We start from the raw sequence: 26,674 nt of genomic DNA on the forward strand, positions 1-26,674 counted from the left end.
TAACATTAGTAACTTTATAGTGAATCACTGTTCAAAATTTGAGGTCAAAAGAACTTTTTTGTAAAAAGTTATTCGAGAAAAACTATTTTGTAGGTTTTAAGGGGTAAATAGCAAAAACTGCACTTTTTCACTTCCTCATGAAAAACTGAAAACTGTTTTCTACAAAACATCACTGCTAGGGAAGACAATCATAGACAACGTACTTTCAACACAAAAAGTTTCAGCCTTACACTCCAACTAAACAATGAGATAGAGGGTACCACTTTTTATTGTGGGTTTTAAGGGGTATCCACTGGTAATCATTCATTTTTATGTCTGATACTCCAATCGAATTTGAAGAAAAAAGTGTTATATTTATATTGAAGAATTTCGACCTATCCTCCTTTTCGAACTTTTCTTATTTCTTATTTCATCTTATTACTCTCAGGTGCCAAAAAAACGTTCCCCCACTTGTTAATTTTTCGATTTCTTCCACCCCCCCGGACCTTATTAGGACCCCCTCCCCTGTTTATTAATTTTTGAAAAAGTTCCCAGCTACCAAAAGGAAAGTTCCTTGTTTTACTCTAAAAAGCCTAAGTTTAGTCTATTTAGACCCTTTTTAGGGTTTTTAAAGGTCTATTTTTCAACCCCCCCGGTAATTAGGTCCCCCCCGTTTATTTAATTTGAAAATTTTCCCAAACAACCCCCCCCCGTTTATTCGGTACGTGAGAGTAGTGAGTTTATATATCTATTTTCTTCAGCGACGGAGACGGTTAGCTGCTGATTTTTCTAGTAAAGATGTTGAAATTTTGGCTTGAAATATAATTATCATAATTTTTCATCTTCCACTAGAAATGCAATCTGGTCATCACAAGAGTCGATCTAGACATTATAGTGAAGGTATAAGTCATTTTTGGAGTGCCCAACTGAAATGCCTAAACTTGTTACCGAACAGTTTTTGATCCAAAGCAAGTATGACTACCCTGACAATATCAATGAATTCTATCAATTGTGCTATTTCAAGAAATTGATCAACTGAGGACGACAGTCAACAAGCGTTCTCGATTTGCGGGTCGAAATTTCGGATTATTCCCAATCACTTCAGTAAGTCAGCTGTCCATCAACTTCACTACACGTTTTTTTTATAAGAACATCTAAAACTTTTGAAGCCTTGGGGTGTTCTTAACTTTTTGAGTTTCAAGCCTAAAAATATTCTTAACATGTTCTTATTTTGGCTATTTTTTAAATATTTTGTCCATTTTTCTTTGAAATTGGGTGTTTAATGATATAAACACCCAATGTTCAATGATGTATTAATAGTCAAATTTTAAGATAAATAATGGAATGGCAGCTGATCGTAACTTATGTCAAAAGATGAAGGTGACCTCTATCATAGAGACTGGGACGGTTTTAGGGAGGTAAAACGGACAAAAAAATGCCTGCGTCCTAATTGGCGGCTACGGTAGAAATGATGTATAGGAGTGCGGAAGTTGTGATTATCTGAACAACTTGTGTTGTTGCCTTTTGCACTGATGCTTGTCCGGGGGGTCAGACCTACTGTCCGGAGGGTCAAAATTCACGATATCCGGGGGGGTGGGTAAATTTCTAAAAAATGTTATATCCCCATATTCAAATCTTTTCTGGAAAAGCCCAATTCTGTATTTGTGACATGTTAAGAACAAATTGAAAACATTTTAGTCTATGTAGGCTCTAAAACACGCAGTTTCTTAGGAAATTGCACAAATGTACTCATAAAATGGTAAAAATTAAGAACATCTTAAGAACATTAAAAGTAAATTTAAATAAATATTTTATGAAGTATTCCCATATATAAAAAAATCAAAAAATAAAATTTATTCCCAAAAACTATTTTTTTTTATGCAAAAAAATAATGAGAAAGTTTAGATACAATATTTTATATATAATATTTTAAAAAACAAGATGACATTTTTATCTTTTTATACCCAATAATGGTAGGGATCGAGTTGAAATCGATTTTAAGGACTCTAAACTACAAAAGTATGACATTTACAGGTATAGTTTCCCAGCTGGCACACAACGTTGTTTTAACGTTTATATAACGTTATATGAACGTTAAAACAACGTTGTGTGCCAACTGGGTTACTCCATTGAGATTAAAGCGCGAAGAACTACGAGAGAATTCTCCAATCTTTTTCAAGCAGGAAAAAATGAAACTTTAAGATTTGCGCCGCTTTTAGAATGACTGATTGAATGTAGTAAACATAGCTTTCTCTTTGTTTTCTTGCAGCATATTTTTCGAAAAATTGTTGGCGTTGGATTTTACTTTCAATCTGTCGTTTGTGTGAAAGCCACGCGCTGGATCACGCGTTTCAGACGGGATATAAGTGGCTTCATTTCCCACCCAGCAGCTTTAAACTCGATGGGTTTACTCTAACGAAAATACAATACTCAAAATATAAAAATTTATGAAAATGATTTAGCGGGAACATTATTATCATAACCACAAACTGGTATAAAATATTAAAGCTTTCTAAGCTTTGGCTGAAGTCAAAGATGGCCCTAAAGGATGCCACACTTTATCCGTGAATATCAAGCAGAGAGGCATCAAGTACAATTTTGGAGTCTTTGGTATTACCAGGCAAGGGATTGAGCCTTTGAACCATAGTCGGATGCTCTAGCTTTATAGGCCATTTTAATGTCGAAATGAATCATGGGTAATCAGGACTGGTTGCGCCTCCAAAACGGCTTCCGGTTGGCTAGACGCAAAAATATTCAAAGATTTTCAAAATTTTGGACCAAGTTGTCATTAGTGCGCAGTGGTCCTGATTACCCATTATGCTTTGCGATTGTGAAATGGCCTATATTAAGGATTGCGTTCTATCATCGCCCACAAAAGTCAGCTGGGCTGTTTTCTATGATTTTCTGATCTATGTTATAGTAAAATCCATGATACCAAATGAACTAAAACCACTGACCTTTATATATTCCTTGACCAAGCTATATCTGCATCTTCGTCTAACAGCGCTACATCATCAAAAGTTTTCGAGGGAACGTAGATTTAGCGCTCTCGATGCATTTACACCGCTATTTTTCAAAAAACTCCGATCAAAGATATTGCTTGGCCGGGATTGAGAAACTTGGTCCATGGTATATAAAGGTCAGTGGCTAAAACTAAACATGAAAGTGACTTCCTAGATCATCAGGTCTACCACAATGCCAGAAAATCTTTGTAAACTAATATCATCAAAAGTATACTGTGGATGAAAAAAATGCAGCTTCGAGTAACTTGTATCATTTTGAAATACATCTATTAAGCTGTAACTTTAATATGATTAATTAATTACGTCAAAGAATAGCAAAAAAGCTTGATGTATTTTCAAGATCCTTGAGAAAAATCAAGGTTTTGGGTGGTGGAGACAAGAAAATTTAGTGAAATCATCTTTCAATTTATATGGAATAGAATCTCAATTTACAATGTGAATATGCTGGTTTTTTTTGCATATAATCATGTCAAAAAGTCGTCAAAGTTTGGTCCAGCCCCTACTAGTCAATTTTCTCACAAGCTCCGTGCCTCTAAAATGCATGCGAAGCTAGTGTAGTAGAGCAAATAGAACGGGTATTTAAAAAAAAGACTTTTCTACTAATGCAGATTTCCCGGAAAAGAATTTCCATCAGAAAATACCTTATCGGCCCTTTTTACGCCGGCCCTTATTGGCGTTATTTTTAGGCTCTTGCCGTAATAAGGGCCGGCGTAAAAGGGGCTGGCATTAAATTAGGGCTGGCGTAAAAAGGGCCGATAAGGTAGTTGTTTTCAAAAAGCGGCATTCTATTCTCGCTCCAGAGGTAAAATAGACATTTTTATGTCTGAAAATATACTCACAGCACGAACCCATTATGTATATACATCAGCTTATGAAAGTACAGGACAATTCTTGTCTAAATTCAAGCTTTCGTATACGTCCTGTAATTTTCGAAATAACGTAACGGCTATTTAACCTTTCATTACAACTACAATTGCCTCTCGTTAATACGAACCCGAACGGGGAATGTTATTTGTTCAAATTACAGAGGGATTCGAATTAGAAAGTATTTTAAGCGGGTTTCCCCATGACGGGGACTGGAAACAAGTTCGAATTATAGAAAGATTCGAATAGTAGAAGTTCGAATAAACGAGGTTTTACTGTACTGTACATTCAATATAACGTCCAAATAACGTCCATCTAACGCTACTAAATGAATATTAGAATGCATCACCATACGGTCGATTAGAATTCACTAGTCCTCGAAACCGAGTTTAAACGTTCATAAATAAAATCACTTTCACTTATACAGTGTGGAACGATATTTAATCCGATTGTCGATACATCGACTCCGTTTGCTAACGATTCGGTAACAATCGATTTTCGTCGAACATGTTTGGTAATCTCCATTGCTGAAGTGTATATCAGAATGTATTGCTCCTGAAAAAAAACAACAGAAAAACAGTAAAAATGAGGAATATTTAACATTTATGACTCCAAACAATTTTAAGCCAACAAATTCTCCAATCTTTAATTTCGATCACTTTGAGTAGCATAGGAAACTTACCCGTAAGAAGCGCACCTACGGCAGATCGCTTACTTCGAGCGACCCTCCCTTCGGCCTAACCCAACATGAAAACCCGCCATGGTTATGGTTTCTTCTTTTTATAAAAATTGCGAAGTAGTTGATGATCCTTTCCTTTCACTGATCACACCCAGCACACTTCTTAGAAAAAAAGTTTCTAAAACCTGTTTTTATTTTATTAAGTAAGAACAGCGCTATATTTTAAATTTCAGATTATCACAGGTTAAACCCATCTTGCTTACATCATATTATAAAAATGCTGGACGGATCTTTTGTCTACAGATAACCAAACTGACACAAAACTTCAAACTGGTGTCCAAATAACATCCGTTGCAACACCCCTGTGTCACAGCCCCGGTGGAAATTTTTTTCTTCAGTGGGGATAAAGATCCATATTGAAATTTCAATGGGGATAGAAATTTTTTATTACAAGTTTAAAAATTCCAGTGGGGATGGTTTTAGAGTGCAATTTTTGGACAATGATTATCGAGTGGGGATGAAATCAAAGTCAATTTCCCAGTGGGGCTGAAATTCCAGGGTATTTTCCCACCGGGAACCAAATTTTTGCCAAATTTTCAAGTGGGGCTGGGGTCCCAGTGTGTTTGGTAACACAGGGGTGTAACAATAAATAAAAATGTTACAAAACAAACACGATGTATGGAAATGAATCTCCAATGTAAACTCACCCTTGTTTGAATGAGAGCACTACGTTGCTGTCTCAATTTTTGTACTGCTTGAAAGATGTTGACATGACCTTCAATTTCACTTTCTTCTTGAAGATACCTCAATGCGATGAATACTCCTGGTCTTCCTATACCAGAACTGCGAAAAATAAGAAGAAATTTATTAGACTGTTTAAGGAATTAAACAAAAGGTTAAATTTTATTTGTTTCGCCCTTCAACCTCTGGGCGGCAATATCACCCGCACTTTTCCGTTCTGCAAAATATAAGCGAGTTGAAATCCGTAATGACCATTGGAGCGATCCTTTCTGCTGCCCTGAATCATTAGTGTAGGCTGTGAACTGGACCCGAACTAGAATCGTTTATATTCCGTGTGATACGGTAATATGGGTGTTATATGATAATATGATAACTGTTATGTGATAATATCGGCTTGTGTAGTCTGTGACTGCAGCCTGACTAGTCCTAGGCGATACTATCCCATAACTGTTATAGGCGATATAGGCGATCCAGTCAAGTAGTCAGAGATCAGTGACATTAAACCAATTGAATTGATTACCTTGAGACGATTGTGATTGTTTTGGCTTTCAAATTTCTCTTTCCACATTTGTGATTGGTGGACAAGCTGGACCAATGAATGAATACTTTCCGATGAAATGTGTTCATGGCTTGGCCATGTCAAGTATTGGTACAGTTGTACCAACTTCTTTTCGTCAGTCTAAAAAGTTTTGAAAACATGTGAATAGCATACCACAGTGATTCTAAAAATAGAGATCAAAATTACTGTTTGTCCGAGTTTTAATCCCATCATCCTTTGCATTAATTGCTCTTGCAATTCAATTCCACTTATTGACAATACAAAAGTGATAACTTTCACGCATTACGAATCAAGATGAAAAGGATTGTGGGATTGAATTTCGGTCAAATGTTAAAAGTAATAATTATGACGTTTGCATAGCGGTGTGCTATTTTGATATTCATGATATGCACCATTTCAATGTCTTCCACAGACCCAACAGGTGATTGGTTGAACGTGAAGTATTGACTGATTTTACGTCACTTACAACCAATCAGCTATTAGATCCGTGATGCAATGGCACATATCGTAAATTGAAAGTCTGACATGTGCCAGTCACCAGGTGATGGGACCCAATCAGATAGCAGAAAATCGTGTCGAGGTAGACGATAATCTAAATTTTTTGTAAAACTACTAATTTTCGTCAGCGTTGAGAAAAAATAAAACTTATAGGGTGAAATTTTCATAATGTATATGACTGAAACAGCATTGTTTGCCATCTGGGGAGAATTACAAATATCAACCTGTTTACTGACAAACTTTGGGAAGTTCGGGCCTTGCCTGGGTTTTCTTGGATCGAATGACATTAAAAACATCTGAAGTTGTTGTGCAACACGGCTATCAACCTTTAAAACGTGAGGAAACTGGCTGGGTTGGAGTTTTCAAGGAAGAATGATGTCAAAATATCAGAAGTCTTTGCATTGACATATTTACAAACAAAAAATTTTAAGGTTATTTGCTTGTAAATTTATTACAAGTCCACTTTGAAGCCAACCGCACTGTTATGGGTTGATAGGTGGATTGGCCCCGGACAACTCTATACCTAGACTATGCTATAGTCTAAGATGAGTTTCATCTAATAGGAACAAACGTGAAGACGGGAGTTTTTTTCGGGGGTAGGTGTTGGAAACACAGACTCTATCCGCCGCGCAACATATTACTTATTTATAATATACAAACTATGTTATATCATAATAATATATTATACGGATGATAGCATCGTCTACTCTATACCAATCCTGGCAAATTCTTTTCTTACCTTATTATTTTGAATTTCCACTTGTCGTATCACAACATCCTTCAAACCGTCTTTTTGAAATGAAACATATTTGACCGAAAGATGTCCCAAAGCCATTACGTAACCTTCTTCTGGCCAAAAACGATCCGCTTTTAGCTGCAATAAAAGAAATGATTACCATTCTTTCAATAATTGCAGAGTACTAGTTCCAGGGTGTGCCGTATTGAAAAATTTCAACTCTGATTAAAAAACTTGTCTTTGCAAGAACTTCGAAAACTTGCAAGGTCTTAATCAGTTTTTTGAGATGTCTGAAACATTCTCAGAAGATTTATGTTGATTCGGTTTGCTTTTGAATTCAGAGTAAATACAAATAAGTCCAATTTTATATCATAGACTCTATTTTAAGACATGGAAGCCACCAAAAGCTTCTTATTTCGTTCAATTTCCACCCGAACATCCGTAACGTCAACAATGTTAAATGAACGTTGAAACAACGTTGAGTGTAACCACTGACCTTTATATATCCCTGGACCAAGTTTCTCAACCCCAGCCAAGCAAAACTTTCTATTGGAGGTTTTTGAAAAAGTGGTACCCTAACTTTCCCTCCAAAACTTTTGATGTTATAGCGCCATTAGACGTTAACTTTTAACACTGCAATGCCTCCTTCTCGGGTACCTATTCCAAAAAAATTTCCATCAAAGAAGGCGGATATAGCTTGGTCCAGGGATATATTAAGGTCAGTGAATGCAATCCTATAAGTCTCATACCTGTCCCTTCTCGATTTCCTGGCCGAGCATTACAATGACCCAAGATTCATTTTCGTATATCATTCGCCAGAAATCGGACACAGTTCCCACGAGTGGTGCTTGTGTTGAGATGAAAGATTTCTTCTTTGTATATGTATCGATATAAGATGCATTGATATAGTCAGAACCCTAAAATAAAAACCCCTATTTGTACAGTACGTTTAGAAGTTTTCGGAGTTTTTTCAAGTTGAAATTATCTATTTGCCTGTAAAAGATTTCTTGTTCGTACAATCGATGTAGGATACATTGATATAGTCAGAACCCTAAAATATTTACAAAATACAGTCAGCTCTCTCTAATCCGAACATCTGTAATTCGAACGAAAGCAATAGTTCCCTTTTTCTTATACGTATCAATGTAGGATACATCGATATAGTCAGAACCCTAAAAGGATGAATAAATTCCATGTTTGTAAAGTCCGGTTTGAGTTTAATGATCTAGAAGATTTTCTCGGCGTTTTTTTTCGGCGTCTCGACGACGGTATTTACCTCTGTATTTATTAGTTTTGTCAATTTGACTCGATTATTATCAAAAGGTTTGACGGTGTCGTAACGATTCTTTGATTTATTGCACGGCTGGTTTGCCACATCCATTTTCTGCGTTGCCGATACCACCGTTGCTGCCAAGAAATTGTATTCCGTCGTAAACAGTTCTAAACATGAGAAAATGAAAGATTTTTTGAATTCATGACATGGACTACTGTAGAGTCTTCTGAGAACTTTTAAAATATTCCACCCAATACGTCACTTAAACAATAGAAAAAGTGACGTATTTGGTGGAACAAAAACAGAAAAAATGCATCATTTCGTGAAGCCATTGCAGTGGTACATATCATGTATTGAGCTTTTGAGATGATGTTTGAGTTTTTAAATGATCAAAACCAATCATGGGGTTCTAATGCTACAGGCCGAGCAAACGCTCATTGACATCAATTTCTTAGGTGGCTGAAAAATATTTCAGAAACCCCGCTGGCACACAACGTTGTTTTGACGTTTATCCAACGTTCACAACGTCATATAACGTTAGATGAACGTTGAAACAACGTTGTGTGCCAGCTGTGAAAGAAGACATCCCATTGACGCCAAAATGATTATTTTACCTACGCATTGCACTTTTTATCGTTTGATGTCAGAAGCAGTGGCGTTGTGGGAAAATTTTTCTGGAGGGGCCAAAGTCAATATTTCTTTGATGGCGCCCCCAATTTTCCAAAGTGGCGTCCACACCCACCAATGTCTAACTTTTTACTAATTCATTTGCCTAAGCATAATGATGAAGGAAATTTTTAGTGGATAAGAGTAGATGTATTTTTGATGAATGGAAAAGGGAAAAACAGGCCCCACCACGGTTGGGGCCGAGTAGAAAAATTTTGAAAATCGACCACCAAGATACCCTAAATCGCCAAATAGAAATAGTCGAATTTGACACTTGCTAGAGTGAAAAGGAACAATGTGTAATGAGAGCGAAGCAAGATGTTTTATGATGTCAATATTGTTGTCAGCAAATTGGTATTGGGCACAGTTAGATTTTCATTTAAATATTGTACAAAAAAAACTTGTAAATTAGCTAGATTGCAAGAAGTTACCAACTAACTTTATTGCGAGCGAAGCGAGCGAAAATTTCAAGTAATTTAAAATTATCTCAGTAAAATTGGTCTTAGGGCGCAATTTAAGACGCATAAAGTATGATTTTTAAGATTGGGGCGTTTAAAAAAATCTCTTTTGGCGCCCCTTGCTCTTCGGCGCCCATTCAAAAAAGCTCCGCTGGGGGGCCATGGCCCCCCCCGGTCCCCCCCTGCCACAACGCCACTGGTCAGAAGATGTACAAACACCTACACTTCACTCAACTTGAGAACGCCATGAAACCAATTTTAGGTTTCAGACCCTACACTTATGATAATTTTCACTTGTTTCTTATAGGACCACCGAGAATACAGAGATATTGCCGGAATAAAAAAGGTAATCAAGAGAAGCAATGAACTCTACATCAAAATCGTAGCTAATCGTAAGATGCTATACATTTTTACTCTTTTTCGTTTGACATTGTACTTAGTATCCCCTTCAACTAATTATGTGCTCAGATATTTAGTTTTAGTAATTGGATGTTAAAACTTCGTAACTTTTCAGGAAAATAGACAAAACGACAATTTTCTGGTCTGACGACACAGTGTTTTGTGTTAGTTTACGTCATCATTTTAAAGGATTGAGACCATGTTCGCAAGTAACGTTTCCGTTTCGCTCAGAAATGAAATGAAGCCACTCTATTGGTTAGAAGTGAAGTAAAAATCTCAGCGTGTGAACGTGGTCCGAAGGGCGTTGCAAATGATTTATAATCAAGATTTTAGCTTGGTCTTGATGTGGGTGCTATGTCTGCTTTTATCCGCAAGAAAGAAGATATATAGTTGACTCTAGATCTCTAATTCGATCTTCATGGGACCAAAAATATTTATTCGAGTTATTACTATTAGAGAAAGATTCGAATTACCTTATCGGGGAAAAAAATGTCGGGGGAAAGAGATGAAAATTTTGAGGGGGTGACGAAATTTTCCCCCGACGAATTTTTTCCTTAATATTTTATCCTCGACCAAAGCTTTTACCCAATTTTTTAAACCCCAACCAAAATCAAAAACTAAATTTTTTACACCTTTATTAACTGAAATTAGTGCTTTAAACGTCGAATTATAAGATCTTTTTTTGAGCTAGTGAAGGAAACTATTTCATTTGGACAATTTAGTTGGGTGAAAGTGACTAAATTGTAAATTTCGTCAGGGAAAAGTGACGAATTTGAAATTTTGGTCGGGGGAAATTGACGAAAATGCCTCTAGGTTACGAAAGTTTTCCCCGACGAAAAAAAACCCCGACTAAATAAAACTCAGTATAATATAAAATTTCAGTAGAAGAGGTATTCAGCGAGTTTATGAATCTACACGAGGGCGGTGGAGTTTTGAATCACAAAAATGGGATCAAGTCCGGTTGGACTGGTCGCTGGTTGGATTCTTGACTAGTTTTTGAAACTGGTCAAGAATCCACCCGGGACTTATTTTACTGACCCGATTTCGTAAAATCTTACAAAAAACCTGGTCAAGAACCCACCCCTCAGCTGGTAAAGAATCTGACTTTCTGGTCATGAATTTACCCGCGAACTGGTCAAGGACCTGCCCCCCAACTGGTCAAGAATCCACCCGACCTGGTCAAGAACCAGCCCCCCAACTGGTCAAGAATCCACTCGAACTGGTCAAGAACCGGCCCCCCAACTAGTCAAGAATCCACCCGACCTGGTCAAGAACCTGCCCCCCAACTGGTCAACTATCCACCCGAACTGGTCAAGGACCTGCCCCCCAACTGGTCAAGAATCCACCCGACCTGGTCAAGAACCAGCCCCCCAACTGGTCAAGAATCCACTCGAAACTGGTCAAGAACCGGCCCCCCAACTAGTCAAGAATCCACCCGACCTGGTCAAGACCTGCCCCCCCAACTGGTCAAACTATCCACCCGAACTGGTCAAGGACCTGCCCCCCAACTGGTCAAGAATCCAAACCACCCGACCTGGTCAAGAACCGGCCCCCCAACTGTCAAGAATCCACCCGACCTGGTCCAAGAACCGACCCCCAACTGTCAGAATCCACCCGACCTGGTCAAGAACCGGCCCCCCAACTGGTCAACTATCCACCCGAACTGGTCAAGGACCTGCCCCCCAACTGGTCAAGAATCCACCCGACCTGGTCAAGAACCTGCCCCCCAACTGGTCAAGAATCCACTCGAACTGGTCAAGACCCGGCCCCCCCAACTAGTCAAGAATCCACCCGACCTGGTCAAGAACCGGCCCCCCCAACTGGTCAAGAATCCACTCGAACTGGTCAAGAACCGGCCCCCCAAGGCCCCCCAACTGGTCAACTATCCACTCGACCTGGTCAAGGAAAGTCGGCTTTGCTGTTAAACGATATTCTGCGATTTTCCTTTATTGTTGGTGTTGAGATGATATTGATAGTGTCGAAAGTTTAGCTTTTTTCTATTGAAATTCTTAAACTCTTAATTTAATTTTTAATCTCTGAAATCGTCGTAAACCAAAAAATGGTTCAGTTTAGCTAAAGTGAAATGATCAAAAAGTATTCAGTCCCCTAACATAGGGACTGTGAGACTTTGGCTATTTACCTTTAATCGGGACTTTTTTGGGAACTAAAATCTGTTAGAAAGCCTTGAGGAGTGATTTTTACATGTCATAATTGATGTTTATGTTTGCTCTTTTTTCTATATGCACTTTCAATATGTGCAATAGTTTTACGTTTTAACCACTTTGTAATTTACGTTTTGTTTGCAGCCTAGATCGTTAATAAAGGGCGCCCACCCTTGACTTTGATTGAATATCCGCGTTCATTCGAATAACATGCGGCATAATATTTCTATTTTTGATCTCGTATGAAGAATTCTAAGTCACGTGTATGACAAATTTCGTGTAGACGTTGATTAGATATAATTTTTCGATAATCTTTTTCAGTAGGATTTACAAACTTTTGACCATTACGTATCATTCGCCGAAGAAAAGAACGATAACTAACATTCAATCTTTCAAATAGATTTTTTGTTAGGTTCCAGTTTTGACACGCGTACGAAAGTCGACTTCTCACAAAACTATTGAGGAAGTTGATTCGGGTGAGAAGGTTGATTCGCTGATTTTGAAGGAGGTTTGACATTTCGTTGAATTTTGCAGATGCCAATTGAATACGATTATTGACTTCTGAATTTCCGGTATTGGGCTCGTCATGGCTGATTATCAGAGTTTTGAAATATTTCACGTGGATTTAATTTCGCGAATAAGCCAGAAAACCTAATGACAATCATAATGATCTAAAATCATTTGTTTAAGAAGTTAATACCTTGACAGGGTAAATAAAATTATACAGGTCATGGCAAATAAAGATATTGTATATTTTATCATTGTCCATTTGTCGTTGCATCTTTAGTGGCCGAGTGATTAAGGTGTTGATCTGGAAGGTTTGTGAAGGCCATTTTCGAGAGTTCGAATCCTATACGGTGCGTTGGAGTTTGCGTTATTTTGTCAGCATTGACCAAACTTTTTCTGGTTTTATGAGCTCTTATTAATATTTTTGAAAATCCCCGTTATATTTTTAAGAAAAAAATTTCTAAGTGGTGTCACCTCAGTGCAGTTTGACTCAAGTCGTCAAGTACAGTATTTCACCACAAGTGAAAAAAAGCAGCTAAAAAATGATTGACAAGTCTAAAAAATGATTGACATGTGCGGGTTTTCTCACGCAGGTTAAAAATTCTCGTGAGCAATCTCGTTATTTATTAGAATGTGTGCATATCCTGAATTCGTGATATGATATGAACCATTGCAATGTCTTCTGTAGACATTACATCATAAATGCACTCAGCAGCTGATTGGTTTTAAGTGACGTAAAATAAGCTGCCAATCAGTTATTGGGTCCGTGGAAGATATTGTGATGGTGCATATCATGAATCAGCCTGATTCATATTTTAACTTTGTTAACTAAGTGGGTTTTTCAAAGATCCCATTTTGGAAGTCGAATCCTATTTTGTAAACTTAAGTTACACTCAGCCTGTGAAAACCCTTAGGGGATATTTTTCATTGTCCATTGTCGTTGCATCTTTAAGTGATGGTGTTGATGGAAGGTTTGTGAAGGCTTTTCGAAGTTCGAGTTTTGCATTTGTTGTTGTTTTTTCTGTTTTACGGTCTTATTAATTTTGAAAATCCCGTTATTTTTTGAAAAACATTTTCTAAGTGGGTACCTCAGTGCAGTTTGACTCAAGTCGTCAAGTACAGTATTTCACCACAAGTGAAAAAAAGCAGCTAAAAATGATTGACAAGTCTAAAAAATGATGACTGTGCGGGTTTCTCACGAGGTTAAAAATTCTCGTTGGCATTCGTTTTTTAGGGAATGTGTGCATCCTGAATTTTGTATGATATGAACCATTGCAATGTCTTCTGTAGACATACATCATAAATGTTGCACTCAGCAGCTGATTGGTTTTAAGTGCGTAAATAAGTGCCAATCAGTTATTGGGTCCGTGGGTTTGTGATGGTGCATATCATGAATCAGCCTGATTCATATTTTCACTTTGTTCTTGGTACGAGCTACAACTAAGTGACGAACATAATGGTTTTCGGAAAGATAGGGGAACAACTGAAGGAATTTACACAATCAAACGGATCCAACAGATTACTGATCGAAAAAGAGAGCCCCTATTATCATTTCGTCGACCTGACAGTAGCATTCGACCACACCCTCGTGACTGGCATTTTCGAGTCGATTCGTTTGGCGATTCGATAACCGTCAATCACCACACTATTCGACATTCTGAAAAAACTTTATAAAAATAAGTCTGACTTACGAAGATGCAAATAAAAAGTTTCAAACCTCATCTGGTGTTCGACAAGGAGGACCAGAAAGTCCCTTCTTGTTCCATCTTTATATTGACTTTGTCATGAGACTCTTCAAAGAAAAATCAAATGATATCAACTTTTTCAAACACAAATATTGCATCGACTTGAAAAGTCTCACCCGAACCGTTGTACCCAATACGAAATAGTCTTCTACTTTAATCGGATTAATTTTCGCGAGATTAAATTAAGCGATTTCGCGAATTTTTGCCATTTTCGCGAAATTAAAACTCGCGAACACGCGTGAGATTCCTGATTCGTGAAATTAAATCCACCACAAAACTTTTAAAATTGTATTTTTGGCGGAGAAACTAGTTCCAAGTCTCGATTTATGGCAAAAAATGGCTATTTTCAGCTGTTTTCTGGCTTATTCGCGAAATTAAATCCACGCGAAATATTTCAAAACTCTGATAATCAGCCATGACGAGCCCAATACCGGAAATTCAGAAGTCAATAATCGTATTCAATTGGCATCTGCAAAATTCAACGAAATGTCAAACCTCCTTCAAAATCAGCGAATCAACCTTCCCACCCGAATCAACTTCCTCAATAGTTTTGTGAGAAGTCGACTTTCGTACGCGTGTCAAAACTGGAACCTAACAAAAAATCTATTTGAAAGATTGAATGTTAGTTATCGTTCTTTTCTTCGGCGAATGATACGTAATGGTCAAAAGTTTGTAAAATAAGATTATCGAAAAATTATATCTAATCAACGTCTACACGAAATTTGTCATACACGTGACTTAGAATTCTTCATACGAGATCAACAATAGAAATATATGCCGCATGTTATTCGAATGAACGCGGATATTCAATCAAAGTCAAGGGTGGGCGCCCTTTATTAACGATCTAGGCTGCAAACAAAACGTAAATTACAAAGTGGTTAAAACGTAAAACTATTGCACATATTGAAAGTGCATATAGAAAAAAGAGCAAACATAAACATCAATAATGACATGTAAAAATCACTCCTCAAGGCTTTCTAACAGATTTTAGTTCCCAAAAAAGTCCTGATTACAGGTAAATAGCCAAAGTCTCACAGTCCCTATGTTAGAGGACTGAATACTTTTTGATCATTTCACTTTAGCTAAACTGAACAATTTTTTGGTTTACGACGATTTCAGAGATTAAAAATTAAATTAAGAGTTTAAGAATTTCAATAGAAAAAAGCTAAACTTTCGACACTATCAATATCATCTCAACACCAACAATAAAGGAAAATCGCAGAATATCGTTTAACAGCAAAGCCGACTTTCCTTGACCAGGTCGGGTGGATTCTTGACTAGTTGGGGGGTCGGTTCTTGACCAGGTCGGGTGGATTCTTGACCAGTTGGGGGGCCGGTTCTTGACCAGGTCGGGTGGATTCTTGACCAGTTGGGGGGCAGGTCCTTGACCAGTTCGGGTGGATAGTTGACCAGTTTGGGGGGCAGGTTCTTGACCAGGTTCGGGGGATTCTTGACTAGTTGGGGGGCAGGTTCTTGACCAGTTCGAGTGGATTCTTGACCAGTTGGGGGGCCGGTTCTTGACCAGGTCGGGTGGATTCTTGACCAGTTGGGGGGCAGGTCCTTGACCAGTTCGGGTGGATAGTTGACCAGTTGGGGGGCCGGTTTCTTGACCAGGTCGGGTGGATTCTTGACTAGTTGGGGGGTCGGTTCTTGACCAGGTCGGGTGGATTCTTGACCAGTTGGGGGGCCGGTTCTTGACCAGGTCGGGTGGATTCTTGACCAGTTGGGGGGCAGGTCCTTGACCAGTTCGGGTGGATAGTTGACCAGTTGGGGGGCCGGTTCTTGACCAGGTCAGGTGGATTCTTGACTAGTTGGGGGGTCGGTTCTTGACCAGGTCGGGTGGATTCTTGACCAGTTGGGGGGGCCGGTTCTTGACCAGGTCGGGTGGATTTCTTGACCAGTTGGGGGGCAGGTCCTTGACCAGTTCGGGTGGATAGTTGACCAGTTGGGGGGCAGGTTCTTGATCAGATCGGGTGGATTCTTGACTAGTTGGGGGGCCGGTTCTTGACCAGTTCGAGTGGATTCTTGACCAGTTGGGGGGCCGGTTCTTGACCAGGTCGGGTGGATTCTTGACCAGTTGGGGGGCAGGTCCTTGACCAGTTCGCGGGTAAATTCTTGACCAGAAAGTCAGATTCTTTACCAGCTGAGGGGTGGGTTCTTGACCAGGTTTTTTGTAAGATTTTACGAAATCGGGTCAGTAAAATAAGTCCCGGGTGGATTCTTGACCAGTTTCAAAAACTAGTCAAGAATCCAACCAGCGACCAGTCCAACCGGACTTGATCCCAAAAATGAAGACTCCCAGCTGGCACACAACGTTGACAACGTTTTCTAAGGTTCATAATGTCCATATAGCGTTAGATAAACGTTGAAACAACGTTGTGTGCCAGCTGGGCGGTTAAAGTTCTTGTCTACTATCGTCCCCAGAAGCCAACCGTCCTCGTCACATAAAAAGCAGATGCATATACTCGCTTATAAGAGAGTCTACGGTCTCAAAAATTCATAACTTATCACAGGATGCTTATGAAAGTCTGTGGTACCCGCAAAAAAGCCATTGCAGTGTTAAAAATTAACGTCAAACGGCACTACATCATCACAATTATTAGAGTAAAAGTAGGTCTAGCGCTCTCGATGCTTTTCCACCGCTATTGACTAGTGCTACCATTAGGGTACATTAGGCTAGGGATTTTGGTTGGCCGGGATTGAGAAACCGCCTCCAGGGTTTATATAAAGTCAGTGGACTTTGATCCTGTGATAAGTTGGAAACTTTTGAAACCGAAGACTCTCTTATAGACTGATATGTTTATATAAATCCCTACTCAAATAAATCCCTGGCATACTCAGAAATAGGAAATGATATCCATCCAAACCTACCATCTGGTGCTGACTTATTGATATGGGAGGGCGCCACTCCTTTCCCTGGATTGCTCCACTTACCCTTAATCCGTCTATTTAGTTGCTGAACATCAAGCAGAGAGGCATCAAGTACCATTTTGGGAATATTTGGTATGACCCGGCTGGGGATCGAACCCACAACCTTGCGCACCGTAGCTGGATGCTCTACCTTTATGCTACGGTCGCTTATACTTGCTTATAAGAGAGTCTACGGCTTAAAAAATTCATAATTTATCACAAGTCAGTGTTAAAACTTACCATCTGGTGCTGACTTATTGATGTTCTCAATATAATGTGGTAAATACTCCACATCAATATCTCGAATCTTTTTCTTCAATATCCATTCCAAAGCTGTATCATGGATGAAAATATATTCGTCCAAAGTTTTGACGCCGTCCCAACGCGTCGAACGTACGTCTAATACGGCTTCGTAGACATTGACGTCACTTTGTTTACGGATTCGACGTAATTGCGTATCGATGCATGCGTAGATTCCAGCACGCCCCGTTCCCGTAGTGCCGTGAATGACCTAAAATTTCAGGTGGTTAATTTAAATAAAGCTAGTAATGTTCTTTTGGTAAATCTGCTCCTTTTTAGATCATCGACGGTCCTATGCGTAATATAATGAGAATACCTTATCGGCCAAAACTTAGTCGGCCCTAAGTGACTAAATTTTGGCTTGGTGACTAAAATTAGGGCCGACTAAAAATTTGGGCCGACTAAAGATTTGGGCCAAACTTGATTAAGCATTCCTTAACCCACTTTTCATATCGGTATAACTTTAACAAAGAATTTACGAATTAAGTTTATAAAGGTTTTTTATATTTTCATGGTTTATATTTCCGCATCAAATTTTTATTCAGTCTTAATTATTAGTCGGCCCTTAGTGACTAAATTTTACCGAGGTGACTAAAATTAGGGCTGACTAATAATTAAGGCCGACTAAAATTAAGGCCGACTAAGTTTTGGCCGATAAGGTAGCTCAAAATCCAAAGCCTCGCTTTTCTTTATCGAAAAATGAAGTTTTTATTGTATCGCCTTTTTAAATTTCACCAACAAGAATGATATTTTTTCTTTAGTCCTGCTAAAAAAAAGATTAGACACAGAAGGTTTTTGACTTTATTCAGACGTATATTGAAAAATTGTAAAAACAGTTTTTTTACCGTGGATTGCTGAAAGATTCAAACTTCTGTAAATTCACCCAAAAAAATTCTCAGTGAAATATTTCCTGTAAAAATCTCTTACTGAATAAAAAAAATGTTTAAAACTAAATTTTCTTTCCAACGGTATATAATATGTTAGGGTTTTTCGGAGATGAAATTTTTGCAAAAAAAGTGCTGACGTCAACAGAAACATCATTTTAAAGAGTGTCTCTCTCAATTTTTACTTTTTTTACTTCATGAGGAACCTCTGTACAAAAATTTCAAAGCTCTATCACAATTTGAAGTATACATGTGATAATCCACCCCACTATTGAGATAACTTTACCTAAAAAGTCTTTAAAGGTTTTGTTTTTAAATAAGAGTGATATCGTTTGCTTACTCATCAATTTCAATTCACAAGCTTTTTCACATTGGATTGACACGATGTGGAGCAAGATTGGTCAGAAAGATAAAAAGAAAAAACATTTTTTTTTGCTTATATCAGCATAATATAACAATAGCAAGACACTGTCCTGATATGAAATATGTGTCTGATATGAAACGGGAACACTTATGTAAAACTAAACCTTCAAAATAACCTTACTCACCAGTGGATGTACGACTTTCGATTTCGTTATCGACTTATTGACAGCTCTCATGAATTGTAAAAACACAATCGGACAACATGGTGTGATTCGGACGGCTGGCCAACTCAAAAATTGAAAATGTTTGATCCTCCTTGGTCCGTTATGGCTCCCCAACGGTGTGAATATAAGTGTCCGAATGATGTAATCCGCTGTCCGATGTTCATGCTCTAGTGTTACCTTTCCGTATAATGCAGTGACCGAATGTCCTTCTTTGCTTGGGAAGTATGGGGCACAAACGTTGTGACCTTTTTCGAATTCTTGTCCAATCTGTTTTCAATATTATTAGAGTTTTTAAGATAATTAAGTTGATTAAATTTCGCGCATGGATTAAGTTTGTAATTTTCGTGAATTTTGTTCGTTCTCGTACGTGTAAAAAGCCTAAATTCTAATTTTGCCAAAACTGCTAGAAAAATGAGAAAATAGAGGTGATTCTCGAATCGAAAATCTTGAAGTCTTCCTGAAAGATTCTGATCTTCTGAAAGATTTTTTTAAAGCCATTTTATCACCTTTTGTTCTTCAGTAGATGAACCTAAAAACTTCTACAGCTGGGACACAACGTCCATTCAACGTCCAGATAACGTTGAAACGACGTCCAAACAACGTTGAAACAACGTTGTGTGTCAGCTGGGATTGTCAAGAACTGGACAATGACTCACTTACCATAACAATAGTTTCAACGTTGTGGTCAAAAACCATGGACCAGAAATCTTTAATCGTTTCTGGTAGAGGAGCTTGAGTCAAAATATAATCTTTATCTGTATCGAAACCCGGTACAAAATTTGCATGAATGTACGTACTCTTATCATTACGTGGTTCGATCGGAACCCGAGAATGATCGTAACACGGCACGTTTAAAAATCGGTTTTTAGAATTATTATCGGGATTTCGGAATTCTTCTGTTGGTTTAAATGGTACTTCCATATTCGTATATTCTTCATAAAATCCTTTGAAGTTGTGGAATTTCATTTGTGCCACGTGGTCATAAAAATCGCACTCTGTGACTGGAATCGCTGGATCTGTTAGTAAAAGAAATACCCGATGATATTTAATAGTTTTATTTTTAAATAAAGTCGATATCGCTGACTTAGTCATCAATAGACCTTATCGGAGTTTTTGATTTTTCTAAAAAAGCGATGCATTGTATACAATATGTATTACAATAGAATTCCCACGAGGAATTCCTAAAATATTTTTATTGTAATACACTCGAAACAATCCCACAATGCATCGCTTTTTTAGAAATATCAAAAACTCCGATAAGGTCTATTTTGAATTACAAGCTTTTCCACTTTGAAATTAAAACCTTTAAATTTTTGAATCATTCAACTTCGTTCCTGTGTTATTACATTAGATAATACTTTATAGCGTCCATCATTAACGTAGATAAAGCCTGGGATACACGGTGCGATCTAGGTCAGGGGACGAACAAGCCTTTTGGATGAATGATATGAGCTCGGACCATTGAGTTTCAAGCCCGAAGGGCTAGAGGTGAGACTCCTGAATGGGAAATGACACCACTTATTTCCCATCCAGAACGCCCGTGCGTAGTTTTTACACAAACGCCGGATTGAAAATAAAATTTATCGCTAAATTTCGAAAAATGTAGTCCTCCAAAACAAAGGAACCGCTAGATATAATCCGTCGTCATGATTACGGCGCGTTCTATGCGCGTTTTGGATGGGAAATACGAGGCTTAAATTTCTCTTGCCTGAGAAGGGTTAAAGTTTCGCTTCTAGCCTTTCGGGGACCCTCAAACATAAAGCGTTAAATAAAGAAATAACAAAGAAAAAGTGATCTTACCTATAGATAACCTTTGCACAGGATCCGTTCTCTTTTTTTTCACGGGTTTCGGTGCGTAATTTCTCGAATATTTCAAATAACAACAAAACACCAAAATAATTATAAACGCAATGACCCCAATAAGGACACTAATACTAATAATGACGACTTCATCATCTTCTGTCGCCCTTTTGGGTCCACCTTGAGGTTCCAAGATGGGCGTCCATGGGTGTGATATGGGTGCTGAGCGCCCTTCGACGAAGGTCCTTTGAAAGAAGGCGTATGAATAGTAACCATCCAATTTTGCGTTTAAAACTCCTGGAAATATATAAGACATAAAATGTCAATATACAGTCCAACTGCTTTAAAAAATTCTCCCGTGTTATTGAGATAGAGTTTTTCTCCATTTCACCCAAATGCATAGACTACGACGAATCACTATCTAAAAAATAGCCCAGAGCCGAAGAAAATTCGCAAACGGGTTTTTTTGCCGAAAAGAGTTTACAGTCGGTAGAGATGTCAGTCTTCGAAATTCTCCCACCGATTTTTTTCCGTATACCGAAATAACGCCATACCGCCCTATTTCCCCGCCTTTAGTATCACTGTAACGGACAATAACATCGTCTACGGCTTCAAAAAAAAAGTACAAGGAGAAAGGGTGTCTAAGAATCGACAAAGTTAATTCTGTAATTTACCAACCTCCATTTATTTTCCCGTTTCCAATAACATAAACCGAATCGGTTTCATTCATATCCGATTGTGAGATATTTAATGTTATATAGGTTATTGAATTGGTGGTGAAGCCTGAAAGAAAATGTTCAGAGTTAATTTACAAAATTTGATAGTTCGCTACTGCTTATACTATTGACGCTCTCTACACTTCCGCGTTCTACTTTTCGATGCACTCCATTATTCGAAAAATTAAGATTAGTGATATATTGCGAGTATAGGTGATTTCTTTACCTAACTCGAGATATTAATCCATAAAAACAGTGTTTTTCAGTGTTTTTCAGCCAGAAACAGCAGTTTAAAAAAATCGAGTGACCTCAAAAAAACGAACAAATTTCCCCCTACTGAACATGTTGTGTTGGAAAGATTTTTAAAAACTTATAAACGGTGGAAAGGGCCAATTGCTTAGGGACTGGATTTTTTTACTTCCGGCAACATAAGGCTTTCTTCTTTGTAGCGAATAATTTTTCCAAACATATTTGCAGTGACAAGGTTTTTTATCAGACGGTGTTTGTTTTTTTGACGTACCTCGAAGAAATTCGGAGCGTATTGAACCGGGATCCGGAAGATTGCTTCGGTTCACCTTCAGAGGATTCATCTTGTGTGCAACAATATGATAATACCTATGAGATTTGTGATTATGGAGATATAGAAAGAGATTTTGAAACCTTTTAACTCGAATGTCTCCTTAACTTGAAACCTCTATAGTTTGAAAAAGCTTGCGTTTCCCGTCCTTGTTCAAATCATGAAAATATTAAAATGGTAACCTTTCTAAGAGAGCCCAAGATCTTTTTGACCGCTCATTGACCCCTAGATTTTTCTAGGCTTTTGGAAATGTTGCCCTTGTTTCTCTGGAAAAGAGGTTTTTCATGTTTTGTTAATTTACGACACGTTCACTTCTGCCATTATGAAAGCAAACGTTCGATTTGCGTAAGGGATCACCCCTACAGATTCGAACGTTTGCTTCCATAATGGCGGAAATTATTACTTTATTTAACAAAACATGAACAACCCATCTATAATCAACTCACTCTAATTTGAACCTCCGTTATTCGAATCTTTTCTCTGTAATTCGAACTAAATATCGGTCCTCCTCCCACCTCCCAGCTGGCATACAACGTTGTTTCAACGTTCATTCTACGTTATATGGACGTTGTGAACATTAGATAAACGTTAGAAGAACGTTGTGTGTCAGCTGGGCTAGCTGAAAAGTAGTTTAAATTACTCTCTTTAATTCGAAATTGTTATTCCCAAGAAGGTCGAATTAGAGAGAGCTAACTGTATATCCTATTGAAAACATTCAACTTACAATGCATCTTTGACATGAAGAACCAAAAGTTTGACTCCTGTAGATCCAGGCTCTTTGTCTTGTATTGGTCGTGGAGCTAATAAAAACAACGTGAATGCTGTTAAATTTAATTTATGCAAATCTATGCTGGCGCGACAGTATATTATTCTTTGTTCTTTTACAGTGTAAAGGCCGCTACCCACTCAGAATTTTGTGTTCGGCGAACAAGGCACACGGCTCGGACGCTTTGGTCGCTGATCGCTGATCGCTCGCACATAAAATCAGATAAACGCCCCTGCCTTCTATAGGGGACGGGCTAATTTGAAGGGGGAGGGAGCGTTTAAAAAAGGGGGCCTTTATTCAAATACGGTATACCTAAACATAAAGGAAAAACATTTAATACACTCTTTTTCATTTATAAGAACAATTTTATAAGAACAATGAAGCTCGAAAATCACCAAAAAATAAGAACAATTGAAGAACCGTGTTGAGCCTGGAATTACTCAATTTCAAGCAATTTAGGTGGTCAAAGTAGTAAAAATTGGGTATAAATCCTAAAATATTTCAGTTTCATTGTATAAATAAGAACAGGATAAGAACAATTTGAGGCTCAAAGAGCCAAGAAAATAAGAACAGCTGAGCCTCATTAAAAATTTACTGGTTCTTATAAAAGAAGTCTAACCTGGTTTAGTATCGAAGACAGTAAAATTTTTATACATATAATTTGTCGCTGTCCCATTCTTGATGTATAAGCTACAATTATATTCAGCTCCGAATTCTATGAAGAAATAAAAGCAACGGTTACTTAGCATGTTCCTAACATATTCTTAAGCTTCAAGTAGACAGTCGGATTTCTGCCTTACCTTCCTTCATTTCTGACAATTTGAAAACAGGCTTAGCTTTCAGAAAGAACCATAGAAAATATTGACTTAAAGCCTCTTTTATATTCTTTTAAGGTTTTAAATTTCGAATTTTCACGCCTGCAAATTTCGCAAAAATAAAAACAGCCACGGTAAGAAAGGACTTGCTAGTTGTTATAAAGAAAGAATAACAAAGGGCTGTCATTTTCAATGAAAATTTAAAAAGTTATTGTGGGTTTTGCTTAAAATCCAAACTGGCACACGAAGTTTATCTAATCTTCACAACGGCCGGTCTCCACTTTCGCGCGAAATGGGCGACAGTTTTTTTCTTAATCTTTTTTGCCTGAAGAAAAGATTACGCTATAAAAAAGTTTCGCGCGAACAAAAAAAAAGTTGAAGGAAGTTCTACTTTTTTCATCCGCTACTTCAATTTCGACCAATGGAATCGCTTCATTTTTCAACCGACCAATGACCTTACAAAATTTTTCACTCATGTCACGCGAAAAAGGAGACCGGCCTTAACTTTAGATGAACGCTTCCACAACCTTGTGTGCCAGCTAGGATACTAACCTGCATCGAATACAATAAAATCTTGATTGGTGTTGATTTCGCGGACAGTATTTAGGCTTGATATTGGCAGACCATTGATTTTCCTTGCCTCTAGTCTATACTCTATGTTTCGTCCCATTGCAGACCAACTGATGTTGATCCTTGGTAGGTGAACGTCTGTATAAAATTGATGGATATTCATTGCTTCGGCTTGATGGATGTAGGCTGGATGATGAAAAGGAGAGAAATTTGAATCTAAATAAGTTTGCGTTTATCAATCCAGTGATATTCATATTTGAAGTTTATCGTGGCTTAGATCACGAGATTTACGTTTGGCTACGTTTAGAGACATTCTTCTCCCATCATCGGGCAATGTGGAGGATGTTTTCCCCACTAAATTTGAATTTGTTTACTATTGATCTGCAGGCTTGGCGAAGCAACCGTGTAAGAATGTAAATTCCAGCTAGTTTAAAAATGAACGTTGGAAAGTTAGACAGTTTTCTCATTCTTTACAAGCTATCTTCCGTACATCTCAAAGGCTATTATCTGTACATCTCACAGGCTATTATCTGTACATCTCACAGGCTATTATCCGTACATCTCACAGGCTATTATCCGTACATCTCACAGGCTATTATCCGTACATCTCACAGGCTATTATCCGTACATCTCACAGGCTATTATCCGTACATCCTGAAAAACCCTTTACAGCTTTTCCCGAGAAAAACAGTGGAAATATCCCGAAAAAGTCAGAAGAATCTTAGTCCGGGAATTAGAATCTTACCGAAACGAGGGGTCCGGATGACCTCCTGGAAAATTAAGGCTTTAATCTCCTAGACAAAACTTTTCCTCAGCCAATCTAATCCAGAGTGGTGACACAAACATTGGCTAAATCTTATTCCTCCAAAATATTCCTATTCCCAACCCCTGGGGGAAGTTTTCAAGGAGGTTATCGATTCCACTGTTCCCTCAATTTTTCCGACAAAGCGTCTATCAGTCTAAACGAGCACTAAAATTCTGCCACCGCAAATTTGTTTGGAATTCCAGATTTCCGTTCAAAATTCTGGATATTTCGAATATTTTTTCCCATTCCAAAATTCTGATCGATTTTTTGCAAAATTTTGTTTTCCCGGATTGAAACAGACCGATTTCCCGTCTCCGATATAGGACCTAAATTCTGTCCGAAATTTTCGTCGAATTCCGCCACTCCGTCCGAAAAAGGCATGATTTCGCTCCTCTGCCAACTGTGAAAACCCCCAATTATATTTTCCCATAGAGTATTTCCTTACCTAGCATCCATAATATCATAATATATCCTACTATGTTATTCATCTTTTCCTGTGTAATATATTGTATGTATGTATTATATAATATGTGATTTGATGTGATTCTCTTGATTGAATGAATATGTACTCTGTGACCGTGCGATATATCTTTTGTGTAAATATGTTCTGGAGTGTTTGTGTTAATTTTATTCCCAATTTGCCATAATAAATGTTTTCTTTATTCTTGCATTCTATTTATTTGAACTTTTCAGGTGGTGAGTATATCTTTCTGTTTTCTAAAAAAAAGAAAAGAAAATATGTTAAATCCAATCGGATAATTAACCCTGGTTAGTCTCCATCTAGCCCGGGGCCACTTTTAGCTTTTTGATATACTGGATGACGCTGATAAGTGGATCGGCGTGATTGACTCCATTTTTTGACTTTGCTTTAGGTGGTAGCAAATACATGCCACTAGATCCAGCTCCTTTTTGGAGAAAAACAAATATAAAACCATGACCAATGAACCAAGTTTTTTCAAATTTTGGAGGTTTTAGAATATATTTTATTGTTTTGTTGTTTTCATATAATTTTCGAAAACAAAAATGAGAAAATCTAAGATGGTGATATCCTCTAGTCTACTTCACTGGACTCAGCGCCATCAAAATCATCAGAAAGCAAAGTTCAGTCAGAAGTTGACTCTAGTCTAGTCTCCATCTAACTTTCCTTCAGCTGAGGCTCTGAGTCCAATGAAGTACACCTCTTCTCACAGACCCACTTAGACACCTTCCCCAAGGAAAAATTGTCCAAAATATCGTCCCCGGAGAGAAATTATCCTCTAATTTTTGTCCCCACTGAAAATAATCAAATAAACCAATCCCCACTGCAAAATATTATTGTATTTTCCCATTCCCACTATGAATTTTCTGAGTTGAAAACAAGGAATATCAATCGAGTCAGTCTGTTTTTTTTCTTCATGGCTGACCTACCGGGTCTGTGAAAAGGAGGTGTTGAAGTAGACTAAAGTCTGTCCAAATATAATTGACAGTGGAAACAAGAATGCCTGTAACTTTTGATAGTCAAATATAATTATGGAATTTTTTTTGCTTGTTTCAGAGAATCAAAAGCGCTATATTTGAATGTATTTTTGGTTGAAAAATTCGCGATTTTTAGTGGCTAAATTTGCGATTGTAAAAATTAAGCTTTTCTTCTACTTATGCTATAACGTTCATTTTTA

The 26,674-nt window shown here is 37.9% G+C and overlaps 1 protein-coding gene across 1 annotated transcript; it reads right to left on the reverse strand.

Moving 5' to 3' along the window:
• Positions 1-4,116: 4,116 nt before the first annotated feature.
• Positions 4,117-25,730, reverse strand: LOC136822978 (receptor-type tyrosine-protein phosphatase delta-like). Its single transcript, XM_067079280.1, has 16 exons — positions 25,465-25,730; positions 24,197-24,400; positions 23,449-23,544; positions 22,788-22,863; positions 22,007-22,101; positions 21,449-21,553; positions 20,771-21,067; positions 19,631-19,986; positions 18,932-19,237; positions 17,440-17,710; positions 8,356-8,519; positions 7,829-7,996; positions 7,083-7,217; positions 5,807-5,965; positions 5,253-5,388; positions 4,117-4,421 (listed from the first exon to the last, which is right to left on the reverse strand). The coding sequence occupies exons 1-15, from the start codon at positions 25,505-25,507 to the stop codon at positions 5,329-5,331; spliced, it is 2,535 nt and encodes an 844-aa protein (XP_066935381.1). The 5' UTR covers positions 25,508-25,730; the 3' UTR covers positions 4,117-4,421; positions 5,253-5,328.
• Between the last annotated feature and the right edge of the window lie 944 nt (positions 25,731-26,674).

This window comes from Clytia hemisphaerica, unplaced genomic scaffold (genome assembly GCF_902728285.1).
Source record: "Clytia hemisphaerica strain Z4C2 unplaced genomic scaffold, Clytia hemisphaerica genome assembly, whole genome shotgun sequence".
Classification (NCBI taxonomy): Eukaryota; Metazoa; Cnidaria; class Hydrozoa; order Leptothecata; family Clytiidae; genus Clytia; species Clytia hemisphaerica.